A 23248-nucleotide genomic window follows, 5' to 3' on the forward strand; every position below is an offset into this window, starting at 1 on the left:
AATTTCTACGAACACATTTTGTTCCCTTCTCCCCCATACACAGATCATTATTCTTGCTTAAAATTAAAGCAATATTTCATTTAGTTTTCAGACTAAACCTATTTTATCTTAAATCCTATAAATAATTCTCCAAAGCAAAGCAATATCACTTCTGTGCTCTCTAATTTATATTGTTGTAAACCTTCTGCTATTTTTTGCAGGAGATATTTCAGCTGATATTTCAGAAATCCTGCAATTGGTTGCAATCTCCATATCAAGAGAATCTTTCTCTTGCCTACAGATATTTAACTTCCCTTGTGCTATTCTGACCCCTATATTCTGAGGGGTAGGAGTGACAGTGACCAGCTGATCTCTAGCCTGACACAGAAAACTATACCATGTCATTAAAATAAAATAATTTTTGAAAATAAACTGTTGCTTATGCCATTTGAACATATTGGACTGACGGAGAAAATTTACTGAATAGTTCTCTAAAACTGCCAACATACTAGTGACAGAGCATTCAGCAGTAAAATTAAATGACAAAATAAGCCAAAAAAAAGGTCCCAAACCAACAAAAAGCCCCTCTCTATTGTCAGACGCTTTAGAGCACAAAAAGAAAAATTCTAGAGGCAAAATATTAGAAGGTGTCTGTAAACACCAGGAAAAGTCTGAAATATCCATTAACAGCAGAATAAGATCTAGTTGGATATACTCAGTGTCACAGAATATGGCTTTATTTCATAGAATCATAGAATGGTTTGGGTTGGAACAGACCTTAAAGACCATCCAGTTCCAACCCACCTGCCATGGGCATGGACACCTCCCACTAGATCAGGCTGCTCAAGGCCCCATCCACCCTGGCCTTGAACACTTCCAGAGAGGGAACATCCACAACTTCCCTGGGCAACCTTCTCCCATGATGTAATTTTCTTTTATCTTCTACAGCCATTTTCTGGTTTTCTTGCCTGTTTATTTTTAGTGTGTGTGTCAAATACAACACTCTTGTTGAAATCCTTTTTTCCCTGAAGGACAGTGCCATTGCCTCACACTTTGCCTTCAGTAACCAAAGCAGACTTCAGTTGCTCATACAAAAGAAGCAGCTCTCTAAGCAGTATTTAATCAATTTTCTCCTATTCTGAATTCAAATATAAGCACATCAATGTAGTCTAATTGGTAAACGATGTGTAAGCATTTTGGTACCCACACAAGAATCCTGGCCTGCTAGGCTTTTTACAAACTATTTTTGAGAACCTCTTGGGTGAAATGCAGCCTGACACCCATGCCTTTTTTTACGATGTACAGTTTAAGTTCGGAACTTGAAAATATGTGCAAAAGTTGAAAACAGAAACCTCCAAATGACAAACTAATGGTCAGTTATTCATCACTGGATTGCTACTAAAGGAAAGAAGCACCTAAGGCAAGGGGAAAAAATGGCTAAGCAACAGGATATGGCACTTGGCCTGGCACAGGGAAGTAAAATCCCCCAAGTGTCACACAACCCAGAGTGGTACAGTGCAGCAGTAGACATAAAGAGCTGCCAAGGAACAAAATCATGTTATAAAAGAACAAATCCAATTTGAAGGAAGGAAGGAAGAAAAAGAAGACTCTTGCATCAGTTGCGGTTTCCCTCACTGAAGAGCTCTTGAGTCTCATCACCTCTACCCTTGGGGACCCAGACCATGAAGTACTGTGCTGACTGTGTTGTACTGTATATTCAGAGCTAATTTAAGATATGATTGTTAATAACTAACTGCTTTGAATATGCAGTGATAGTGATTAATAATGATTAAGAATGAGCCATTAGAATGAAATTTTAATTAATATCAGTCTAGTAAAGTTTAAAATAAAAGTTTAAAACTGTCCAGATTTATCAGTCATCACTTCAATGTCTAACTCCTTGAGACAAATATATAGGCAATGAGATACAGAAGCTCCCCCCCCCAATATATATATATATATATATATATTGTTTAATTTTTTTAACAAAATTTTTCTTGCAATCGAGAGGGTTGAAAGGAAAATCTTTTGCACAGTCCCTGATGTTCTTTATTCTGTTATCATTCTCCCAAAGCAGAAACTCTTCAGAATTAGAGATTCTGCTACTTCCAAAGGAAACTCAGTTAAACTGAAAGTGAAATACCCTTTTTAATGCTGATTGCTACCAGAGGAGGTGCAACACACTTGCAGGGGATGCACTCCCTACCCAACTCCTTTGCAAATAATGTATAGATCAATGGGATGTTCTTAAACAGAACTGTTGGAAGTGGTCCACGCATGCTACCTAAATACTCACCAGAGGCCATCTATCCAGGGTTATCTATAGTTTCCTAAGTTTGTGTGCAACTCAGTTTATATATATATATATATATATATGTATATATAAACTTGCAGTATTTCCCTAAATATTAAAATAAAGCTTTCTTTATACATCTGCACAATATATTCAGATTTCTATTCCATTGCCCTTTCCATCATTTCAAGGTTCCTCTTGCAACCGATAAATGCATAACCCGTTTGATATTTTTGTTTTGTCTTTTAGCAGATATCTACTTTCCCCTTACAGCGTGTCAATAATAACCTTTGTCTGAATCTCGCTATCACTAAAAATGCTATACAGCAATGAAATCTCTTAGTAACATTCACATATTTATACCCAGCTGAATAAATATGAAATTAAAAGTATTGAACAGCTTTATCTGAATCCTGATCTGTCTACAGATCGAACTGTCTACATGTTTAAATAGCAGCACCAGGGACTGGCCATGACATTTACCTGTTGGATCACTAGGAGATGATAGAGAAAAGAAAGCTTCTTTCATGGACTACTGACTGACCTCAATGTCACATTAGGAATTGAAGTGCTGTTTTGTTAAAAGTGTGCAAATACTCTTGTGTAATATTTGACTCGCTAATTCATACTTCTAAGAGAGGTATATACATATGTGCCCTTAAGAAACAGAATATTTCACTTGAACTTTAGTAGTTGATTGCATCATCTCAAAATTACTTGCCAGATAACAGTCCTGTGTACAATTTAAAGCCAGACATTAAAAAAAAGGAGATTATTTGCAATAAATACCTAACTATGCTGCATATGTTCCATTAGCTTTTAAGGCCAAAATTTTTATATTGTGAAATGCACTCAGATGAAAAAACAACACAAACCACACAACACAAGGTGTGTTTAATTACTTATTTTCAACCAGGCTTAATGCATTATAAAATGTTTCAGACAGGAAAATGTTTGTAGTGTGCTGATGTAGGACTCGTGTTGACCCACTAGAGGTATAGACAGTGGTGCAGAAAATGACAATAAACACAAAACTGTAGAAATATTTAAAGGGTACTTAAGCCATGTCCCTAAAAATTTCCCATGAATTTCCCTTTGAAAATACTTAATGCCCCTCGTATTGTATCTTAAATGGTGCAGTAGCACAATTTTATGTCTTAAACGTACATTTCTGGTAAATATTTATTTTCCTTAGCCTAATATTTTCAAGATTAGAAAAAAAATCCCTTCAAATAAATAAAAAAAAACAGTAACCATAAAATAATTTCCCTTTTTAGTCTTCTATAAGAATGTCTTTCACACAATTTAGCATTTGAAATACTTTTCTAATCCAAGTACTGCATTCATGGACAAATTTATATAACTTTATATAATTTTTTATATATAAAAAATAACTTCCTCTATTGCTTCTTGTACTACAATATTGTAAAAAGAATTACTAAAAACATTACATGTTTTCTCAGTCTTGAGTTGACTTCCTAATTTATTCTTTTAAACTACAGTATTTCAAACCCCCTTTTCCATATGGATTTCCTTGTTTGCTATTACTTTGTTACACTTCAGTATTTATTTTAAGTTTAATACCATTACTTCACAGACTGAAAGCGAAATCAAACCAATTTTCACTTCCTATTACTGTTTATTTCTTGACCCATAAAATTTAGTGTTTGCTATTTTGAGTACCGCACTTATAAAATCATTGCTATAAACAATCTAACTCTGTCTTAAAACATATAGTTGTTTTTTTTTCCACAAAGGAAAATATGTCTCATGAAAGCTATTCTGTATTACTCTTTTGATAGTTAGGTACATTGATCCAATTTCAAAACTAATTTGTAGTTGCAGTAATGTAATTATGTGAAATATTTTTCTCTCCTTTATTACCCACTCCCACACATGTCTTCTTCCTGATTGTGATGTTCTAATCCTCCTCTGTGTTAAGAACAACTCCTAATTTGGTCTCATCACCTCATTTCAGTGGGAAATTTCTACTCCTAGTAACAATAAATGTTTACTGAAGTAACAGTAAATCTGCAGAAATTGCAATGTCTAGAACTGTTCTCCAAATGAGGAAGTTCCTTTATAAAATTAAGTACTGCATTCTTGATCATACAGTTATTTCAGTAATTGTCATTTTGTCCAACTTTGGTAGCAATTTTCCATGCAGCACAGAAGCAAAGCCTTCACTATTTATGATAAAAGCCCTGAAATAAGTCTATATTTCTTCAAAGGTATGTTTGTTCATTTTTTCACTTGATGTAAGGACTGCTTAGTTTGTTTAGCTGTCTCCAGATTAACTTGCAGGAGTATTCAATAGGTCTTGGTAAAGCATATATTGGCTTCTTCCCATATAAAATAAAGCATAAAATAAGGTTGAGATCTCCTATGGGTCCTGTTTTAATAACCAACAGGATCAAAGATCAGGAAATTAGAAGTTCTTATAGGTGCAGTAATAGAGGACTTTCACTCTGAGGATCATAGAATGGTTTGTGTTGCAAGCAAAGATCATATAGTTCCAATCTTCTTGCAATGGGCAGGAACTACTTCCACTAGATGAGGTCGCTCAAAGCCCCATGCAGCCTGGCCTTGAACACCTCTGGAGGCAGGGGAGGCTCCCACAACTTCTCTGAGCAACCTGTCCCAGTGCCTCACCACCCTCACAGTAAAAAATTTCTTCCCAATATCTAATCTAAGTCTACCTCTCTCAACTTAAAACGATTACACCATGTCCTATTACCCAATCCCTGATAAAGAGCCTCTCCTCACCTTTCCCGTAGGCTTTTTCGGTACTGAAAAGCTGCTATAAGGTCTCTGTGAAGCCTTCTTTTCTCTGGGCTAAACAAGTTCAACTCTCTCAGCCCGTCCTCATATGGGTGGTGCTTGGATTATCTTTGTGGCCCTCCTCTGGACCCACTCGAGCAGGCTCACATCTTCCCTAAGCCAAAGATCCCAGAGCTGAACACAGTACTGCGGGTGAGGTCAGGATAAACCCTGAGTTTTCCCTATAGAGTAGATTCCTGAAATGTTATGACTGCTACTACTAGATTTTGAGTCACAGACCTGTGTGTACTAGAAAGTTGCAAAATAAGCCATTTGCCACATTATGCATTTGCCATTCACTGAAATCTTGGCATAGCTACTTACTTTCAGTCGTATTTCATAAACCTATAAAAACCCTCAAAAACCTAACAAAAACACAAACAAATTGTACATCATGAATGAAGCTACCTATGTAATAGCTGAATTAATTCAATTAATATTTGAGAATGAAAAAGGATACTGTTCCTTTTTCAGTACTCTGAAGAACTCTTTTTACTCTCTTTCTGAAGGGCCATCAAGAAATGAAAATTCAGGTAACAGATACAGAATTAAAAAATGACCTCTAAAAATGGATCTCTGGTTGGCATCTCTGAATGGGCTATCATTCCACACTGAGTCCACTACAAAAAACTAGAAACTTATGTAATCTGCAAGACAGTGGAACCATCTATGGATTTTGGTATTGAGCGAATGCAATACAGTAAAGAATAACTCATGATGTTTGTAAAGTTTTCTGAAAGCACAAAACCCCTCACCCAAACAAACACAACAAGCCTCACTACCTGAAAACACTCTGTGAATTTGCTGCTTAAGACAAAACAATGCATAGCAAGAACTATGTTACTTAATAGCACTGAGAAATTTGCCACACACTTCTAGAAGTACTGTAATAAAAGAAAAGAACATTTTCCTTTAGATATATAGATTGTTTATGACATATATATTAATATTGTTCTGTCATGCTATCATAATTATTTTAAACTATGTCTGTGGAGGTGTTTGTTAGTGAATATAGTTCAAACTTCACATTTACAATTTCAATCCTAATTTTTTTTAAAAAAAATGAAATTAATTCCCTATAAAAAAAGAATAAAGTTTCAAAACTGAAAAAATAGATAAGCAACAATGAATTAACAACTTTTAGAGAAAGGAAAACCTGCAGCATTATATTGCTATTACAAGACTATGCATTGTTACCTGTAAGGTCTATGTAAATTAGAGTCAATCAAATAAAACAGCAGCCTGAATAAATGTAATAGAAATATTTAGAATACAATAAAATAAGAAGTCAGTAAAGTGTACTAAATTACCAAAATATTTCTTGTCTGGAATACTAATAGAAAAGTGGGAAAGTTATTATGTTCAAAAGAAGAGACCGTTTTAATTACATGAATCTTCAGGAACTGTCATATCAGTAAGCTCATTAGCTGCAATGAAAGTTCCTCCTGCTGATCTAAAAGCACTTTGAAACCAGGATTTTTTATACTTCAAAGTAAGAAGGTATCTTCAATTCATGTACTGTAACAGCAAATTAAGCCTGCTTCTAGTATTACAAAAGTAGAAACTAAAACTTTAGCACATAATAGCAAAAATTACATACACTGAAGTCTATTACAATTGCATAGGTCACATGCCCCTCGCTGCTTGCCTGTCAAAGTCTCTTTGAAAAATGAACTTTTATTTTTCTAATACAATAATTAATTTACACATTGTGAATGTGTTATCATTTATAAAATACGATACAATACACATTAGCTTCACAACCAACAGACCTTGTCAAAGTCTTGCAAATTATGTTTACAGCTTACTGTACAATTACTGGACAATATTTTATGAATGAAAGGAACAAAAAGATATAGGGTTTGCTACAAGTGGCCTGGCTGATACAAGGAAGTATCTTTCAAGTAACTTGTTTAAAGAAACCTGTAGAACACCAAACAATCACTTGACTGTGATCAAACTGAAACCAATACAGACTCACCATTCATAGCATAACTCCTTTTTTTATACGGTGTATTCAACAAAGTTTTCTGTTAATATTATTCACGTGGCATTTACACATCTTTATAGCACATTAATTTTGATTTATAATTTAAAGAGTACTTGCAAATAATACCTTTATACCACATAAAAAATGTGAGATTATTGTATTTGCAGAAATGAATATGCAGACAAGAAATAAAAACAGCTCATAAAAAATAACTTGCAAGAAAGGTATGGGAGAAAAGAGTATTCTTATAAACTTCACTGATTTATTCTTGGGAATTATTTTTTAAAATTACGTTAGAATGCAAAGTTCAGTGAAACCATGAAACCTCTACAAGGCCCTAAATTTTGTTAGGACAAAAGAACTGCATTTAGAAACAAATAGTGGAAGAAAATAAAATCAATATTTATCACAAAAAAACTGTGATATTTTCACATTCAGCAATTTTGAACAATGAAGTAGCTTATGTTTAAACTGAAGATTCCTAGCGGATGACAGGAAAAAGCCAGGCTGGCTGACTGCCTTTTGTACTAACAGTAGCCTGTAAACCCTAGGCATAACCTTTAGATCCAGCAGTTTTCCAGATATACTGCAAGTCTGAACTGCCTCTGAAGAGTACAATCCAGGATGGATTATTCTTGCTAAGCACTAAATACCATTTCTTGGAATGGAGAAGAAACCCTCAGCCCCCAAATATCTGTTCTAATGTAACCAGTATTTCTCCTGGAATAAGAATAGTTGACCGGATGATCATCAAGAAGAAAGTCTTTTTTTATGACTTTCCATCTATCACTCACCCTAGCAGCCATAAAGATGCCTTGTAACACTCGCTGTGTTTCCCAGCTCACTGTAGAAACCTCAATGCAAATAATTCACATTCTTGGTCATCTTGTCTTCATTAGCATATCAATAAGTTACATCAGATCAGGTGAGTCCATTATGCAGGATCACAACAACAGGTTTACAGATTTTTTTTAACTGACCTTTTGGTAAGCTCAAAAATCCAGCCACTTAATTAAAAATTTACTGTGCAAAAGTTTGTATGTGTTAAATCAATCAGCTTCATAAAGATACACCTCTGCGAAAGTACTAAAAGGTTTTTAAAAACCCCCATGAGCTGAAGTCTTGAGTTCTTCAGGATTTTCCAAAATTCCAGTGCAAGAGGTGTCTTAAAACACAATGGAATTTTTGCAGGTAAGGAAGTAAGTATAAACAAACCCAGTTATATGTAATCTGTTTCATACAGTAAAACTGAAACGTGAAATACATCTCATAATAGACTGAAATAAATCCAGTACGTAAAGTTGAAAACCTGGTCACTGATTTCCATCCTACAACATGCTGAGGGAGATCAAAGATTCACCTAGGCAAGAGCAGGTACCTAAAAAAGGTATCTAACTAACTGATAATTTTACTGGCTACTTTTCAACTGGTCAGTGTTTTATATCTTAGAAGCTTTCCAGAAGACAATCAGCAGCTTCACATAAGATGACTGTCTACACTGAAATAAAGGTTTCTAATAAGGAACACTTCAGTTTTTCTGGTTGATACACAAAATTCAACCACAATACAGCCAATAGCAGTAATTTTAAAATAATAAATACACAAATTTAAAAAAAAAAAAAAAAAAAACAAAAACCAAACCAAACCAAAAAAAACCCCAAACAGTGGACTAACAGTTAACAGTGGTTTCTATTAAAATAATGCATAAAATACTAAATTTATATACAGCAGAAACTCCTTCTATTACCAGTACAACTAGCTAGATGAAAGGCTTCAAGTTTTTGACAGCTATTTAAAAATACTTGAACTTCTAAGTGGTTATAATGCACCAACTAAAATTGGAAACTTTAAGAGGGAGATAAATAAAGTGAACTCCATATGACTGCTCAATATCTCAAGTTCTCTATCAGTAGAAGGTTTTGCAAAGCTGTAGTTTGTGTCAGGAAGACAGAGTAAGGCATAGGAGTGACACTGTACAAAGCAATACAGATAAATAGTGATATTTTCCCCACTGACATAAACTAAAAAATTATTAATGGAGACAATCCATCCAATCTTCTCCTGCAAAAGTATGACACTGCTGAGGTGGCATCAATTTCTAACTGCATGCTTAGTCAGTTTAAATTACTTAAGCTGTGATAAAATATGGAGAATGAAGTCTTAATTTAGAAATTACCTGCAAAAAATCTGCTGCTGCATATATTGAGATTTACCATACTCTATGCTGCACGATGAAGCAATAAAAAAAAGAATTTATTTTTCCAGACTGCCAATGCTACTCTTGCATGAAAAACATGCATGAGGAAGATAAAACCATTCTGATTCATGCTTAATAAAAAATCTTAAATGATAGTATGAGTGCTTTTCTGAATTATAAGACATTAAGTGACTGTACAACACAGCATATAAAAGATCGAAAGGTGGAAATACAGCAGATCTGTTAATAGAAACGAACTTCTTTTAAAAGAAGAGACCTATTTGGGGCAATAAGTTTGGAAGATATATTAGAAGAAATGTAATGGGAAATTCTAAACTAAATATTAGAGTACTGAACAATAAATACTAATCTTCAAGACCACTTGCAGCAGCTCACGTTATTGATCTATGCTATAGGTTATTAATGTCCATTTCTAAATAATGTTAATGCAAAATAGACATAATCTGACATAAAACACACTGCAATGCTCGCAGAATCAAAACGCGTAGTTAGTCATACGAACCTTTACTAGCTTTATCTAAATGCTGAAAATCCTCAACAAAATTCAGGACATCCTGATAGCTTTCTTCACACACTTCCACAAGAAAATGGAGTAATGTTGTTTTTTGATCTGCTGATTTTGTGTCCTTCAGCTAGAGAGAAAAACAGTAATATTAAAATACTGAGAAAAAAATATTTCTAACTATTTTAATTTCTCATATACATTACTAATGGTAAACACAAGAAAAGTAAGAATAAATCGTTGAACAAGTAAAGCTCTTTTAAAGAAAACCCTAATTAACGTGCCATTTCATTTCCCCCCTTGCTAAAAATCCACTGAAATACCCTATTAAGTAATGTTTCATTTTATAAGTTCTGTACTCAAAATCAGTGCATATTTCTCATTTTAAAATTTTATTATTTATGCAATATAGGAATATTTGCAGAACTGTGGATAGATTCATGGAAGCGTAAAAAAAAGGCCACCAAACAATAAAGATCTGACAATATATGATGCACATATCCACTCCATGAAATCATTTCCTTATGTGTGAAGCTAACTCTAGCCTAACAATATTTATGCAGTGAAAGCTACAACCTCAGCCTACAAAAGTTCTTATTGTTATTAATTATCAATAGGGCAAACAGGTTCATATGCTTCATTGTTTAAAAATTTTTACTTTAAAAATTCTTAAGCACAAACTTTTCTTTCTGAACACTTTATATGTATAAAATTATTTTAAGCCCAGACATTTTAAAACTCACAGCTACTTGTGCAAAAACACTAAAAAGTGATAACCTGCAAACACAGCTCTACGTTCCTCTGTCGTCTCCCATTTGACTCAGTCTTTTAAAATGTCAGAGAACTTTTTAGAAATAGAAAATGACAACTGATATGAAAATGTTTCTTCACTACTTAAAAACTATTTCTGCATAAAACAATTTAACAGAAAAAGTATCTACATGCATAGACACAAACAAAGCATGCACACATATAAAGGGCTCCCAAACTGCACACAGAATTGTACATATGAAGATCAGAGTAAGGAAAGAAAAAAAAAAAAAAAAGGAGTCTTTAGCTTTTAGCACAGTATTAAAACAAGCAATGAACAGGTAGAAAACTCATGTCAGTTTTTCAGTTTTTTTAAACTTCAAGACTTTAGTCTGATTACCATGAAAAATACAAGTTACAGCAATGCTCAATAATAAAAGAGGAACTACAGCAACAAAGCTAAAAAGATAAAAATACCTTCCATTCCAAACAGGGTTCAAAACCAGACACAGAGCTATATGGGGAATAACACTGAGTAAGGGACTTGGAGCAAGATCAATCCCAGTGTAAATATATATACGCATTTATATATATATATAAAAGAATGTGTGTATATGTGTGTGTGTGTGTGTGTGTGTATATAACCACAGTTTACCCATGGTTGCAAATTTCTTACAAAGATTTTTTTCACACTTTTTGTGCTTCTCAGTAACCTCAGAGATCACTTAAAGAGCATTTGATAGATCTCATTTAAAAACTAAATTAGAGTATATTGTCTGTTTTTTCCACACTGTACTTAAACTAAAATGGAGATTTTTGGCTGGTGTTTATCAGTAAGGATGATATTTCATACCTTACTATAATAAGCCAGTGATTATTTTTGAAAATCAAAATGATACCATCGTAATAAATACTATGAGATATACTTTTCCCAGATGTATATGATCTCCTTATTAAGAGTGGATAAGTAGTAATGTGAAAATTTTAAAAATACACAAAAAATGATACACAAATATCAAAAAAACCCAAAACATTCTAGGGTCATTACTGTATGCAGTATTATAAAATAAGCTATTTGTATTGTACTGGGAACGTCCATGACAATTCTCTTAATAATTGAAACAGCACATAGAAATTTCTACAATGTGAATTCTTCTACTGCTTAAAATACATGGAATTAAAAGAAGTTAGTTTTTAAAAATAAACTAGTGGAAGAAACATGCATCTAATTTTAATATATCAGTATTTAATAAATGATTGATTATTAGCATTTTAATACGTCTCTCTTCTGAGAATATGCACACATGTTCTTTGATGTAGAAGAATTACTATGGTTCAATTCTACATGATGCAGTGAAAAGAAAAGATGTGCAATTGCCTTCTGCAAAGTGGACAGATAGTTCATATAGTTCGCTATGCATAGTTGGGCACCAATGAAGAAGAGCAGATAAATTGTATATGCTTCAAATATTACAGAAACCAACATCTTTGAAGGTCAGAATCATTGCAAATTTCTGAATTTCTCAGAACCCCTACTGAAAAGTGCTAAGCGGTCTGCACTTAGCAATTTGCAGCTTTCTAATTTTGAGCCAAAAGAAATATTGGTTTTGGTAGGGGTTTTTTTCGTGTTTTAATACTAATACTTTTAATCGTTGAACCAGTTTATTATTCTCAGAACAGAGGAGATTAAGCATTAGCCAACACACTACACATAGTTAAGAAATTCTCCAAAATTATATACATATTTTTACCTCTGTGTTTCCAGACAAAGTGATCTATCTGTGTAAGACACAATTTCATAACCAGTGAAGGCTTGGCACTCACGGATTTCCTAAATGAGGCCACAATTGGATGAGGCAAATTAGGAATTGGTGACTACTACCCTGATACAGATTGGACTGGATAGTCCAGAGTTACCTCTAAATCCCAGCTGTAAGATACTGAAGCAAGCAAAAAAAAAAAAAAAAAAAAAGAAATGAGGTCTCAATTCTCCATCAAATCTGCTGATTGGAATGTCACCATGTATCATGAAGGAAGAAAACTACGGCTGATGTGCTGCTTACCCAAGTCTTTTTTGGTGTTTGTCTGGGATGATACAAAAATTTAACAATTCTCAGACAGTACTAGTTCTATTAATTCACTGCAAAAGTAGGAGAGTAAATGCAAACTCTGCCCAACGATTCTCCCTCCAAAAACTCGACAACCTTCAAAAGAGCCAGTAGCTGACTGTAGGTTGCACTTGTCCTAGAACAACTAGTGGCAGGGATCTGAAGTTTTGCAGACAATTTCAAAGGCTGTCATAGTTGCTCTGCCTCCCGGCAAAGGCTGTAGTAGTTGGTCTTTCTTTCCTAATCACACGACAATTTGGCTTGGAAGAGACCTTTAAAGATCACCTAGTCCACCCCCTGCCATGGGAGGGACATCAATACATTCACAACGATTAAGGTTGCATTATCTTCTTCCTAGAAAAGTTTTTAAGCACTGTGGTTATTTATAAACTAGCAATCTGAAATTATGCCAAATCAAATATATGTGAAATCTTTGTTATTGGAACTTCATTTTTTCACTTGCATAGTACTTATTTAATTAAACATATTGAGTACTATGACACATGTTTATGCATAATTAATGAAGCCCTGGAAGGAGTAAATTCAACACCACCATTTCTAATCATATAACATGATACAGTGTCAAAACTATGCTGTATTAAACATTTTGATCACAGGGAGAAAATTACCCTTTTCGGTGCTTATACCTTTGTACCTACTTCACCTACAGACTATTGGAAGTGATCAGCATTTCTCTTTAGCAGAAGGTTAGACTAGATGCCTACTGATGGCCCTTCCCACTTAAATTATTCCTTGATTCCAAGAAAAATGCACACATTTTCCAACTATTTAACTAAATACTCTATTCAAAGTATTATTTTAGCTCTTTATTTTGCCTCATCATGACTTTTTGAGACTCATTTACCTGAATTTCCAAAGCTTTCCACAAACTTCTTCGCTACAAAGTTCTTAACCGTCTTTGTAGAGAGCAAGCTTTCTTAACTTTTAAGAAAACTTCTTTAGTTACACCAGCAAAGCAAGTTATTCCATCTCCTGCCTTAGCTACATAGAAAACAAATGTTCAAATGCCTTATCATAAATTAATAACCAATGGTACTTAAGTCTTCCTCAGGTTCCTCTCATTTCTTTTCTTAACTAAATAAACCTAAATGCTTTTTTCTCAGCTTAGAAGTGTTACATGTTACTAACAGCTGGATTCTCACCAGTCAGCCCATATATTTTTTGTGGTAATTGAGACAAGACTTCACTGAAAACCTTAGCAGCACCAAGTAAGCCATAGATAATCACCGTCTCTAATATATAAAAAGTCCACTGAGAGACATTTTTTCCCCTCCAACAGAATGTTGTAATCTCCTGTAAAGTTAAATAACCTGTAAGCATGTAAATCAAAGTAACTATGAGATCCTGGAGTATCAAATGCATTAAATGACAGAACACTGTAGAGTTAGCCAGGACTTAAAGCCCTTTTTCTAGAATTCTGCCTAGTCTTTTACTCCTTACTTTCACTATCTGCATGCATCAATTCTCTTTCCTGTGCACAGTACTTCATGAGAATTTTTGAAACTTTCATCTTTAGATCTTATATTATTTCTCCAAGATAGTTTTTTTTAATTTTGATCCTGCTCTGCAAAGTGTCTGTAACAATTACCTTTATATTGTTTTCTCAATTATTTTCTTTTTTTGCTGCCTTGTGCATTAAAAATGCAGAGAATATAAGCAGACCTAGGAGATTCTTGTAAAATTATACCTAAGAAATAAATGCATGTAATTGGAGAGAGAATCTTCAGTATCTTCCTTATGAGCATGTTTCTCAATAAATCATACATTTAACTGAATAATTGAATCTATGCTCTATTTCTCTAGGTGGCTGATGCATGCTTAAATGTTTACTTTAGACTAGGGAAGTTATATAAATTGTTCCCTATGAATATTTCAGTTACAGGCATTGAATTCAACATTCAAGAAACATAGTGAAAGAATTCTTCTAAAACATGGCAGAGTAAAAGTGATTATTTTAAAGAATGCATTATTTAACATATTGTATTTTTCCCATTGTGTAAAAAGATAAAAAGTGGAAGGAAGACAAAAAGTACGTACAAACTTCTAAATAATTATTTTCTCATAAGGTCTACCACATACACGTGCACTCTGTTTATATTTTGCAGTGCACTCCCAGAGAGCACAGGAAAAAAATAAAAACACTAAATAAGGGGAAGGCATTTAGGATTGGTACTGATTATAAATTAAGACTCACAAAAATATAGATGACTTCTTGTATGTACCTTATTTAAAAGCTGAAAGAGTGAAAATGTAAGGAAAAGCAGAAGAAACAGGGAACTGATGAAACTGAGCAACAACAAAAGAGAATGAAATACAAAGAAAATTTACTTAGAAGATGTAACTTTATCAAAACAGATTAAAATGTGACGATCTTCAAAGTGCTCAGACATGTAGAAATAAAACACTATTATGATCACAGTAATGTGGCTCTTCTATAACATTATTTAGTTTGGGGTTTTCTTTTTTATTATTCCCTCAATATGAAATCTTCTAAAAGTTTAAATGCAAGCCAGTCTCAAGATGACTGTACAGAGAGCAGTTGTATTGTTTAAACCATCAACTAGCGCTAAGAATTATGAAGGGAAAAAAAAAAAAAGGAAACTAAGAGTTAACTGCAAGAAAAACATCAAAACAAGGTAGCAAGGTAATGGAATAGAAACAAATAAAAAAGTGCATGTAATACTCAACACGGACATTTCAAAACTCACTTTACATAGGGAGCTGAGATTATATCCAAAGGTTTGTGCATTCCGAGAACCTGCATTCATGTAGTTTCCCATTAACAATACTAGTTCCAGCAGCTTGCTAAAGCTTTTACTCTTCTTTATCTCTTCACAGGCAGCACTGACAGCCATGATGTCAGGTTTGATGTTGTTCACCTGCTCCTCAAACTGAAGCTTAAAAAGAATAGCACTGAGCCGTGACCGTAGTCTCTTCACATTGCTCATCTGATTGAAAAGAAAATAGGAGATTTCCTTTAAAATTCATGCTACACTTCAGCACTGTACAAATGCATACAATCTGTAATGATTTATTGGTGTGACAGGCTTGAAGAAGCAATATATCTGCTATAACCGATAGCAAATGAACGAATGAATGAGAGACACTTGGGTAAGCAACTGAAATCCCATCTTGTGGTTAATATGAACTGCCCCCATCCTTTCCCAATAACTAGTATGTGTAAGCAATAAAAGATAAAGTGTCATCATATATCACATCTGTCAACTCATACACCAAATCCTATAAAACTAATCCAAGTTTATGACCCAGCAGTTGCAAAGTAAAAATAGTAGTTCACCAATTTTGTATAACACAAGATGTACCAAAACAAGGCAAATTTCATTTTCTGGTGCAAATATTTAAAAGCTGCTCTCAATAAAAGCTTACTACAAACTTGTAGAAGAATAACAGGTCTGAAAAATCTCAGCTATGAAACACTTAATATAGCATAAATTATTATATACCAGTATTCACATCCCACTATTCTACTGGAGCATAAATTATTATACACCAGTATTCACATCTCACTATTCTACTGGACCTTATACAGTTAATTATTTAAGCACAATGCTCCCAGGAAAACAGTAGCTTCTGTAGGTCATATGCAAAAGACTTGGCTTTTTCCAGGGTTTACAGGTAAGAGATTTTCAACAGAAGTTTCAGTCTCCCCATATAACGTAGATCACTACATTCCCACCCCAGAGATACTTTGCACATTATTTACTATACTCAAACAACAAGACACCAAATTTTATTGCTTCTTTAAATCCAGGAACATTAAATGCATTCAATAAATTAAATTCCTCCATCTCCCAACATTCCAATGTACTACTCAACCTTCTAGCTCTATAACAGAAATCTTCAAATGTTTTTTAGGCTTGGCCTCACATACAATCCTAGAAGCTTTTTGTCTTCAATTCTTGCTCTTTTTCTGTCAGGAATTATACGTTCCTTGACTTTTTCTTCTTCTGCAGCAGAAACTGTTTCCTCCCTGCTCTTGGTTATATTTGCACCCGAGAAAGACTACGTCTCCAGTTCCTCCATGGGATCCTTCCCTCATTTTCCCCTGACCATTTTCTCACTCCTTTGATGAATTCTGCAAGACCTTCTTACCTTTATTTGTATTTTTCTCTCTGGAGGCAAGGTTCAAGTCAATAATGTCTTGAAGATTCCTGAAATCCTAAACTAGCTTGTTTTGTTGTTTTATTGTTTTGTTTTTTAAATAATAAACATGCAATATGGTTTTCAGCTATCAGTATTTCACAATGCAAGAAAAGAAGCAGTAATACTGGCGCTTCTCCTGCAAATTAATAGTTTTCATATAGTGGCCTCTCAAGTTTGCGTTTAGATCAGAAAGATCCCCATCCAAATCATAGTGATGCCTAAGATTTTGCAGAATATTTCTCAACCCATATCTAGTCTATCGATGTGAAAATAGCTCTGACAGTGCAACGTTCACAAGTTGTTTGGTCCCGATGTTCCACAAGAGAGTCAGTGAAAAGGATAATGGTGACACTCTTCATCTGTTTCATGTAAAGGTAAACAAGTTATCTTAAACTGATTCTGAAGGCTGTTTAATCCAAAGGGTTTGATATAGAAGTAGTATGGAATTTACAGTTAATTTTATTAGTTTTACTATAACAGACGTAGAAAACAGAATCAGGTAGACTTAACATTTTATGCTGCCAAGCCAATTATGCAATGCCTGCCTGGCAGTGCAACCACATGATGATGTCCCATTGAAGTAAACACACCATTTGCATTCTAGTTCAGATTAGTAAAATTTTGAAGTAAAATAAGCAATCCTTTCCTCTAACTACATTTTAGTTTGCCTCACTGAGCAGAGCACACAAACAGTATGTCTTTCAGGCGAAACTAGGTTGAAAATCAACTTCACTACTTAGCTTTAGTCCACAGACTGCCTACAGCTTGGTCCTAAAACGTATATAGTTTGAGTGTTAGCTCAGTACCAACTGTAGGCAGATATTCTGCACTCATCACACACTAAGTAGCATCCCATAGTGCGGTAAAATTCTTACTTAGGAATGGGTAAGCAAGGATAATGGGACTTGAATTTAAACAGGGCATTTCACAGTGAAATAGAAATACTTAACTCACCTAAAATGAACACAGTGCCTGTACTGTACATGGGCAAGTGTCAAAGTAATTCTTCCAGCTCCATCAGAAATAATCAGTATTAACTCCTTTTTCTCAAACAATTCATTTAAGATTTATATGAGTACTGCCACTTCTCAGCATATTGAGAAAAATATTCTTTTAAGTTTTGTTCTCCATTTAGGAAGAATTTGAGACTAGTCTAGAAAACCACAGATTTCCATTGGAATTACCCATATTTTAAATATTTCTCCCTACACAGAGTGCAATAGAGACCATAGGAACTAACAAAGTGTGAGTAAATGGTATCAAGATACTACAGAACTACAGTGATGCATCATTTATTGACTTTTGGCTTCTCAGATAAGCAGATTCTTAAAACTGAAATGATCAAAGACATTAGAGCACAAAGATGTGTTGCACAAACATGAGCAAGCACATATGCATGAAAGAGGGAAATGTGTCATCTGAACTTAAGAAGTTCAATACGTATGTCTTAAGGATGGATGCAGAAACACGTACTCTGAAAAATCAGAAAGTACATCATAGAAATGCAGCAGAAGTGCCATTGGGTTTTTTTTTAATTAGTGCTTTTTAAACACTCTGAAATCCATAGCTCATGTACGACACATTGTTGGTACAGTTGGGAGATGGACAGTTCCCTTAGCAATATATAGCTTTCTTTGTGACACGTACTGTACAAATGTATTTAAACTGTAAAATCCATAAGAGACGCTAAAAATTTAAGTGTTTCAGTGTTACGAGGCTTCCTAAGTTCATGCTTTATACATTTTATATCCAGACTTATAAGAATCATAGAATGCCATGTTGGAAAGGACCTCAGGAATCACCTGGTCCAACTTTTTAGGTGATATATAGTTTAAATGAGATGGCCCAGTCAAAGTCTGCTTTTGTCCTTACAACGGAATCCTGAAAATAGACAATCCAAATAACTAAAAAGGGAATTTGGAGTAGAATTCTAAAGAGCGGATTGCATATGTCAGAGAACTTAGCATATGGGTAATGAATTGTTCTATTATTCAAGTAATAGCCCACAGGAATATTTTCACTATATGCAAGTCCAGATGGGAACTGGCAACTGAGTTGAGCTATCTGGAAGTAGCTCTCACGGTCCTTTATCCAAAAGCAAAGAGATATTTTTTTAACCTCAAATATAGCATAAATCAGAAGGCACCTGCAAGAGAGCGCCATCTGGTAAACATGCACTTTCACAGTCTACTATGTTGATGTCAAGTAAAGGAACATGTCTCAGCAGTTACACTGACATCACATTTTGATCAGTGAAAGGGATTCTTTCTATCACAAGTTCCTAGAGAAAAACACTGCGAGGGCTTCAGTTTCACAATATACCTTCCTTAAAGAGTCAGCCGTGTCGAGGCTGTCAGACCACCAGAAAGTGAAATATCAGTTATAGCCGAGCCACCTAAAAGAGCAAACTGGAAGGGCATCCCCTGTGGAAAATGCATGGTTTTCAATACTGCAGCATCAATGAACTCTACAGAGCGCATAGGCAAAAGGTGTGAATTCCTAACATTTATCTTTAGACTCATCCACTTGAAAAGCACAAAAAAAATTTCCAGTAAGAAAGAACTGGTAACCTAACAGACATTTCAGCATGTTTAAAGAAGAAAAAACACTCTGCTGAACTTGCAATAGACAGTCAACATGCCCAAATCTTAGTGAAGACCGCTAGCACCCTGGAAAGACCAAATATTATTTCAGTGTAAGGGAAGGCAATACACAACAATGGAACAGTACTTTTGTTGTGATGTTTTGAAACTGTGTGGAAATAGCACATCTTTCTTCACTTTTGAAATGTTCTTTTTTCCAAATGAATGATGATAAAGTTGAGAACTGCCAACTAAAAATTAAAATTACTTGAAAGAAATCAGAAAGTCTTTACACTTACAATGTGGATATGTGTACATGCAAATAATTTAACTGATGACTTTTCAGCCTTACTAGCACTGATAGAGGGCATATCCTGTTACTTTAGTTCTCCAGCTTTAATTATAAACATCTTGAATTGGCCCCACTGACTCAATTTCTTTTACGTCCAAGATTTTCCTAAAGGATATTCAGGACAAAAGAGAAGGGAGTGAACTGTGACACAGAGACAACTATCAGTTACCTCCTAGCTGCACATAGGCAGCCTTCTCTTTTCTTGTGGATGACCATGCATTGACGTACAGTGCAGAAAATTCCTGGTACTGTTTTTGATGGCATTATGTTCAACAAAGATGGACCAGCAAGGTCAGTCTAGAAATCAGATCTCAGAAACGGGGCATTCCTTTTGAATACTCCAGAAGTCACCTGTCTTATGAAATGCATCCAAATTCCCGATGGGGGATACAACACAGCTGTCAAAACAAGCTGAGTTTACGTCTTTATGTTGAAATTCACAAACAAGTATGTTCTACTATGAAAAGAAAGAGGTGATATTTTTGTCTTACCCAAAAAAATACACTTAGATTTACTGACATCTTGATCAGAATGGAACAGATAGACAGCTTTTGTTTCTCCAAGTTGAATTTAGACAACAGAATTTTCAAAAAACTGAATCATTCAAGAATGGGAGGGTCTAAATTTCCAAATTCTTCTATTTTTAGCTGACCTAACAGATGTCAGATAAGTTAGTTTTATTGAAAGGTACATATTGAGCAGATGCCACTACTGAAAAGCTTTCCTCATGGGAAATCAAGTCAAGAATTTAATATAGGTAAAAATAATCCGTAAAATAGCTAATACAACCAGATAGCGAAAAAAATAAATACATTTATAAAGAAGTCAAGGACAGAAGTCATTGAGGAATTTTAACAAACCAAAACTAGAAGTTTCTAAAAGAAAAACAGAACTAGCTGTATTCCAGATGAAAAAATCTGATCAGCTTAGTTCTAAAATAAATGCCTCATCTTCTGTCTGGCTACTATTATTTTGAGTTTTCCAACAAGCAGGCCATGAAGATACAGACAGACAATCAAGGTCTTGGTGGAATGCCTAAAAACCATGATAACAGGCTTGGTACTTTCCACCAGGCTGAACTACTTTAACTAGAATATAAAAGTGGAATTTGATAATACACAATTATTTAAGCAACACACAGTGGTAACAAACAACAATGGCAGTTGATAATAATGTCTTCGATGTGGCAGACATGGCCTGTTTCAAAAAATGGTCAGATCTCTAGCACATTCATATCTAGTATAGGCTTCTCTACTGACACAACAACATGTTCAAGTTGATTTCCTAAGCAGTAAGGTATATATCTAAGATTATGACAGTACTGGCAAGGTAAAAGCATCCCGCTGTAGATCTTCTGTAGTCCTGTCAACAGTGAATTTGATAATGGATATGGAATTTTTATCCATATATTTTATTTGGAACCACAGATCCATGGTGAAAACAGTCCTTTGACAAATGTGACGTAAAATAACGCTGCGGAAGACAGTTTGTATATCTTTGAGAAAGTTACCCAGTTCTACAAAATGATCACAGGAAAAATAAATCCTAAAGCACTTAGACTTCATAGTAGCTCCTTTGAGCTCTGAAGTTTGAAGATGGAACAGGTGAAATATCTGCATAGTCATTTCAAGCCCCAGGGATATAAGAGATACTGTCTAGCCTCAAGATGCTTTCAGCACAGCTGCCCTACATTAGATAGTAATTTTGATCCCTCACTCATTAGGTGGCTAAATTACAAGAAGCATTTGAAGTTGCTGAGAATCAAAATGGCAGGATCCTGTACTGATCATGGTCCTTATTCAAAACAAAAGTGTTTTTCTTAAGAGGTTAAAATCACAACATTAACATTAGAGGATTGCTTACATTACAAGAGAAGCAAAAGCATCCAACCAGATTCAAGACAGTCTCCTGAGATATTTAGAGTAATCTATAAAGTGAATGACTGGAGGCGAAAGATGAGGACCTTTCAGAAAACCAACCTCATTGATCTGAAGTTGAAGAGATATCTGTCAAGAAGAGAACTTTAAGAGATAGCCTACCAGTATTTTAGAAGAAACAACAGACGATCACTTCCACCCCTGTGAATGAACATCAGACAACAGTAAGACAAATTCTTTTAACCTATTCTTTAAATTAACTATCCAAAATAGTTCTACTGGAATGGACCAGGGATAAAAGAGTGACATGTAAGTACCAAACCTTTTAGAACATTCTTCTATGATTCATTCTTTCAGTAATACAGAGGAAGTAACATAATCCAATCCAACAGCAACTGCAGATACTCAAGATCAGTGCAGATCATGATAGCCACTTTTAGAAGTTATTTCTGGAGCGTGATTCTCCAGTTTATCCAGGTTCAAGGCTTGAAAACCATCAACACTACAGGAGTTCAGGATGTTCTCCCTCTAAACAGTCTAAGTAACTTGACTGCCATTTGTCATAAAGATTTTTTAACTGTCACAGACAGTGGAAAGTTAACCTTCAGCGACACCCCTGGAAAGGCTGGAATTACTCATGGAGCAAACTGACAAGGCAGAACAGCAGATACACAACTTCTAGGAGCCAATAGAAGAAGGTAAGATTTACAGACAAAAATCAGCACAATCAAAATATCTCACAGCACAGATGCATGTCACCACTTCAGGATTTTAAACAAACTGAAATGTCCCTAGGTATAGCCATGTCTAAGCAGGAAGCATTAGAAAGGGCAAAGTACACCACTGCAGATACATTATTTTCCAGACAATAGTGAAAAACATTAATACAATCTGAGTTATCCTCAATAAGGACATAGAGGTGAAACTATCAGCTGAATGTGGAATTGATCATTTTAAGTGTCAGCTGAATTATTTAAGACAAACTAGCCTTCATCAGGCCTCACACTAATCTTCAATTTACTCTGGTGAATTCTTCTCCTTCGCTACAACTCATTAAAAACACATCCATCAATGAACAAGCTGTGAAGCTACGTGAGGATCGCTTGCCAAATTCTATTTGAGTTAGCTATTAGTATATTTTCCAAAGTCTGGACATTAATTATTTCTGAAACAATGCTTCAGAATTACCTCAATTTTATCTTTGAGTAAATAAAAGTGATCAAGGAAAAATTGGTTTTATTCTTTTCACTTCCAGGCAATAGATAGGTCTGACACCTCACCATTACTGCGTGGGCAAGACTGGGGAGAGGTCAATATGTGCTGCTGGGGAACTGTAGTTATGGAACATTCTCTTTTATATTTTGAGAATTCTGGCACTAATCTATCTGGTGAATTGAGCCAGTTTGCAGAAGTGAAATCCATTCAGCTGGCTTTAAACATTGCTGAAAGAGAAAAACGGGCCTCGATACTAACTTGTGGATAGTGGATAAATATGGGAAGGCCTGGTAGATTGATTATATCACAACCCCACAAACCCGTCAAGGTAAAGGCCATGTAGAGTTACGTACAATTAAGAATGTACAATTGCAGAA

General features: G+C 34.7%; 1 protein-coding gene across 1 annotated transcript in view; it reads right to left on the minus strand.

Annotated features, from left to right (window-relative positions):
• The window catches only part of DIAPH3 (diaphanous related formin 3), a 223510-nt gene that overhangs the window by 89379 nt on the left and 110883 nt on the right, over positions 1 to 23248 (minus strand). Inside the window, exons 21-22 of the mRNA XM_054056201.1 lie at positions 15390 to 15629; positions 9803 to 9932 (exon numbers count right to left, since the gene is read on the minus strand). Coding sequence (XP_053912176.1) covers positions 9803 to 9932; positions 15390 to 15629 — 370 coding nt within the window. The remainder of the gene's footprint in view (positions 1 to 9802; positions 9933 to 15389; positions 15630 to 23248) is intronic.

Source organism: Cuculus canorus, chromosome 1 (assembly GCF_017976375.1).
Source record: "Cuculus canorus isolate bCucCan1 chromosome 1, bCucCan1.pri, whole genome shotgun sequence".
Classification (NCBI taxonomy): Eukaryota; Metazoa; Chordata; class Aves; order Cuculiformes; family Cuculidae; genus Cuculus; species Cuculus canorus.